Here is a 917-nt window from a genome sequence, read left to right as displayed (position 1 = left end):
GCTGCATAGAGCCACCGTGCCCTTTAATCACCTTCACTGGGAAGAAGGTCTCCAGTCTGCTCTTGCTTTGCAGACCTTGAGGTCTTTAACAGTACAGATTAGTTACCTTGTAAAATAAAAAATATGTTTGTCTGATATTTCTTCGAGACTCAGAATTCTTCCTGTTACTGAGGTTTCATTCTAATGTAACAAAATTCAGTAGAAACTCAAAAGGACTAGAAATGTTAGAAATAAGTCACCAGGGCAATCATTATAAATCACTACTTCCCTAAAATTACGTTAATTAAATTTGCTTTACCAAGAAATGTATAAATGTACATGCATTTCAGCTGCCACCGCCCCTTACATTCAAATTTAAAACTCTTTGCTGTCTGATGTTACTATATTAAACGTTGCTGAGAGAAATTGCATTTGATGTAAATTACCACAGTTTTGACTTACTGGATGGATATCTATTAAACTGGATGGATTTTTGTGAGTTGCTTCTCTTAAAGACAGCAGAGTAATTTAAAGGCTGTGGACCAAGAAATAAAGGGTAAAATGTAAGCCTCCATTCTGTCATCACACATGACTGAAATGTGCCCAGAAGGATGTAATTGATAGATGTTTTGTACATACAGATGAGATTCAAAATTAGGGCCTCATCTGCTTTTGTGTATAGGATGTAAGTCATTCATGCTGTGGGATAAGGGGGCCTGGAACTTTTTCATGGAGATTTTTCTCTTTTGGACCTATTTTCCAGGTCTCCCAGCTGTACTTCAGCACCTCAGGGAAGCTGCCGTCCTCCCTGCCCCCCCACCTCTTCTCCTGTGCGGAGAGAGCTTTCCATCGGCTCTTCCAGGAGCTGCGGCCTCAGTGTTTCATTCTCAGGTACCGTCCTCCCCCTCTCCGGAGGCTCAGAGCTGCCTCGGGGGCCT

At 41.8% G+C, this 917-nt stretch overlaps 1 protein-coding gene across 1 annotated transcript in view; it reads left to right on the top strand.

The window, feature by feature from the left end:
- The window catches only part of MYO16 (myosin XVI), a 407,489-nt gene that overhangs the window by 105,600 nt on the left and 300,972 nt on the right, over positions 1-917 (top strand). Inside the window, exon 9 of the mRNA XM_003800011.3 lies at positions 743-870. Within this exon, the coding sequence (XP_003800059.2) occupies positions 743-870 (128 nt within the window). The remainder of the gene's footprint in view (positions 1-742; positions 871-917) is intronic.

Source organism: Otolemur garnettii, unplaced genomic scaffold (genome assembly GCF_000181295.1).
Source record: "Otolemur garnettii isolate 467f Iridium unplaced genomic scaffold, OtoGar3 scaffold00161, whole genome shotgun sequence".
Classification (NCBI taxonomy): domain Eukaryota; kingdom Metazoa; phylum Chordata; class Mammalia; order Primates; family Galagidae; genus Otolemur; species Otolemur garnettii.
The sequence above is the reverse complement of the archived record's forward strand: the minus strand, read 5'-3'. Positions and strand labels throughout refer to the sequence as shown.